Source organism: Trachemys scripta, chromosome 1, assembly GCF_013100865.1.
Source record: "Trachemys scripta elegans isolate TJP31775 chromosome 1, CAS_Tse_1.0, whole genome shotgun sequence".
Lineage (NCBI taxonomy): Eukaryota > Metazoa > Chordata > Testudines > Emydidae > Trachemys > Trachemys scripta.
In genome coordinates, this window is record NC_048298.1 from 339,706,482 (window position 1) to 339,709,285 (window position 2,804).

The following is a 2,804-nucleotide window of genomic DNA, read 5'->3' on the forward strand; positions in this document are numbered from 1 at the left end:
TTTTACTCTGTGCGAGGAGGTGTCAGGAAATAAATGAGGGGACACACGGCTGTCGGACCGATAAATGGCTGGCACAAACAGGACAACACAAGAGTGCTTTCACGTAAAGCTAAACTTTACTTAGTCTTAAGCACTTACACACATCCTCAACAGGTTAGTAAAACACCCCCAACCCTTGATAATGAACAAAGCTGAGTGTAGCTCTTGAGGGACACAGTGGCAGGCTTCCGGTGGACAAATCTTCCATCTGCCGGTGGGGACTGCAAGATGTATCCAGAGGGAGAGTCCAAACGGGTCCAACTATCTCAAACTTTCCCCCTTTATTTATACATTAGTAATAGAATGACATGTCCCTTAAAGAAAACTTGTTAAGTATGCAGTTTCAATGGTCAAGCAAGAGTTTCCTTCTGATTATTGATTAACCAGGTATGGGTTTTTCCAGCCTTGAGGCCCCAACAGACATCCCTGGACCCATCCTGCTTTTCTAAGATGCATGTATCAGCAACTTTAACACAATTCTTATCAGGAAGGATGCGGGGTCAAGCTGTCCTTTCTGTGGTGTTACCCAGGGTTCTTTCAACCCAAAGCTCTTGGTAACTTTACTCTGTGCGAGGAGGTTTCAGGAAATAAATGAGGGGTGACATGGCTGTCCGACCGATAGCTGGCTGACACAAACAAGAGAACACAAGAGTGCTTTCACTTAAAGCAAAACTTTACTTAGACTCAAGCACTTACACACGTCCGCAACAAGATTAGTAAAACACTCCCAACCTGCGATAATTACCGAAGCTGAGTGTGCCTCTCGAGTGGCACAATGGCAGCCTGTCTGCCAGTGGGAAAAACACCAGATGCATCCAGAGGGAGAGACCAGTCCTGAAGAGTCCCCCAAAGGAGTCCCACTATCTCAAGCTTTCCCCCCTTATATATACATTAGTAATAGATTGACATGTCCCTTAAAGAAACATTGTTAAGTAAGCAGTTTCAAGCAAGAGGTTCCTTCTGATTATTGATTAACCAGGTGTGGGTTTTTCCATAACTCGTAGTCTTGAGACCTCAATAGACATTCCTGGGGCATATCCTACTCTTTTAAAATGCATGGATCAGCAACTTCAACACAATTCTTATCAGGAAGGACGCGGGGTCAAGCTGCCCTTTCCGCAGCACCCCCAAACCCCCTCCTCTCCTGCCTTGGTTAAGCTAAACCTGCTGACTAGGCTGCTTTTAGCAATAAGCCGTAGTGGTTACAGGCACTTTACCGGTTTGCCAAAATCTCCCCGTACAATCCTGCCTGAATATCTCTCTACAGAGTGGAGATCAGCAGCACATGTCATCTCAGATGTAAGGGTCCAGAATGGAATAGGTGGCCCCTGATTTTCATCTCCAGTATCACCAGTGCTGGAGCCAGTTGATGAACTGACCCTCACTTGACAAACACCCTGATTATCCGCGCACGAAGGTGTTTGCTTTTCACGCTGTACACAATTGGGTTCATCAGCGGTGGGAGAAGCAGGGACATGTAGCCCAGGAGAATCTGAAGCAAGGGAGAAGAGCCCTTCCCAAATCTGTGTATCACAGACAAGCTGATCTCTGGTGTGTAAAAGAGGAGGACGGCGCAGAAGTGGGAGACGCAGGTGTTCAGGGCCCTGAGGCACTCCGCATGGGATGCGATGCTCAGCACTGTTTTGAGAATCATCACATAAGAGAGGAAAATGAGCACTGAGTCCAACCCCATCAGTAAAAGTTTAGTAAACAATCCATAGATGCTGTTGACTGTGATATCTGAACAAGACATCTTCATGACCTCCTGGTACAGGCAGTAGGAATGGGAGAGGACATTGTCTCGACAGTACGGGAACCGTTTTAGGAGTAAGGGAAGTGGAAGTATTATGACCATCGCTCTTAGCAAAATCATCAGTCCCATCTTAGCGATTGTCGGCAGGGTTAAGATGGAAACATATCTCAGTGGGTATCGGATTGCAATGAAGCGGTCAAAGGCCATCAGCAAGAGCATGGAGGTTTCAATGCATTGAAGGAAATGGATGAAGAAGAGCTGGGCTAAACAGGCATTGAGGCTGATCTCCCTAGAGTTAAACAAGTATATGCCCAGTATTGTCGGCATGGTGGTTATCGATATTCCAAGGTCTGTGACGGCCAACATGGAAAGGAAAATGTACATGGGCTCATGGAGGCTTCGATCTATTTTTACAATGAACAGAATGAGTGAATTTCCTACTATCAAAATAACATACGCTATGCAGAAGGGGACAGAGATCCAGAGATAGATATCTTCCTGATGTGGTATCCCAGTGAGAAGGAGCACTGCAGATTTGAATTTGGTGTCATTGACAGCTGACATTATTTATTGGGCAAGTCAGAAGAGTTCTGAAATTACCTACCTAAAAAATAATAAGATGAGATTAGATGATATGTAACGAGAAATCACTCTTCTCTCAGTGCAAATCTACAGACTCCCAGAGCTCAAGGTAGATAAGCAAAAACTTAGTCTCGGATGTACATTACCGATAGGAAGTGTCACAAATTGCCGGCACTATTATGATGGGTCCCACACTTTCTCCTCTTATGTGGGGGGCTTTCAGTGCTCTGTTTCTTGCCCCTGATCTGGGGTATCAACTGTCCCACTAGTGTCTCAGAGAATGGAAGTGGAGAGGGAGGGATCCGGGCCCGCCCCCTACTCCAGGTTCCAGCCCAGGGGCCCTAGGGATAGCAGCAAACCGCTAGAACTAGCAATTCTTTCCCCTGGACCAATTCCCTCTCCAGCCCTTCAGCTTGTGGGGGCTTCATGC

General features: G+C 46.4%; 1 protein-coding gene across 1 annotated transcript; it reads right to left on the reverse strand.

Moving 5' to 3' along the window:
* Positions 1–1,208: 1,208 nt before the first annotated feature.
* On the reverse strand, positions 1,209–2,356 carry LOC117872391 (olfactory receptor 51G2-like). Its single transcript, XM_034760785.1, has one exon. The coding sequence runs from the start codon at positions 2,354–2,356 to the stop codon at positions 1,421–1,423; it is 936 nt and encodes a 311-aa protein (XP_034616676.1). The 3' UTR covers positions 1,209–1,420.
* Between the last annotated feature and the right edge of the window lie 448 nt (positions 2,357–2,804).

Excerpts from the sequence above, each read along its gene's own strand:
- LOC117872391 (XM_034760785.1), bottom strand. The coding sequence starts at position 2,356 with ATGTCAGCTGTCAATGACACCAAATTCAAATCTGCAGTGCTCCTTCTC.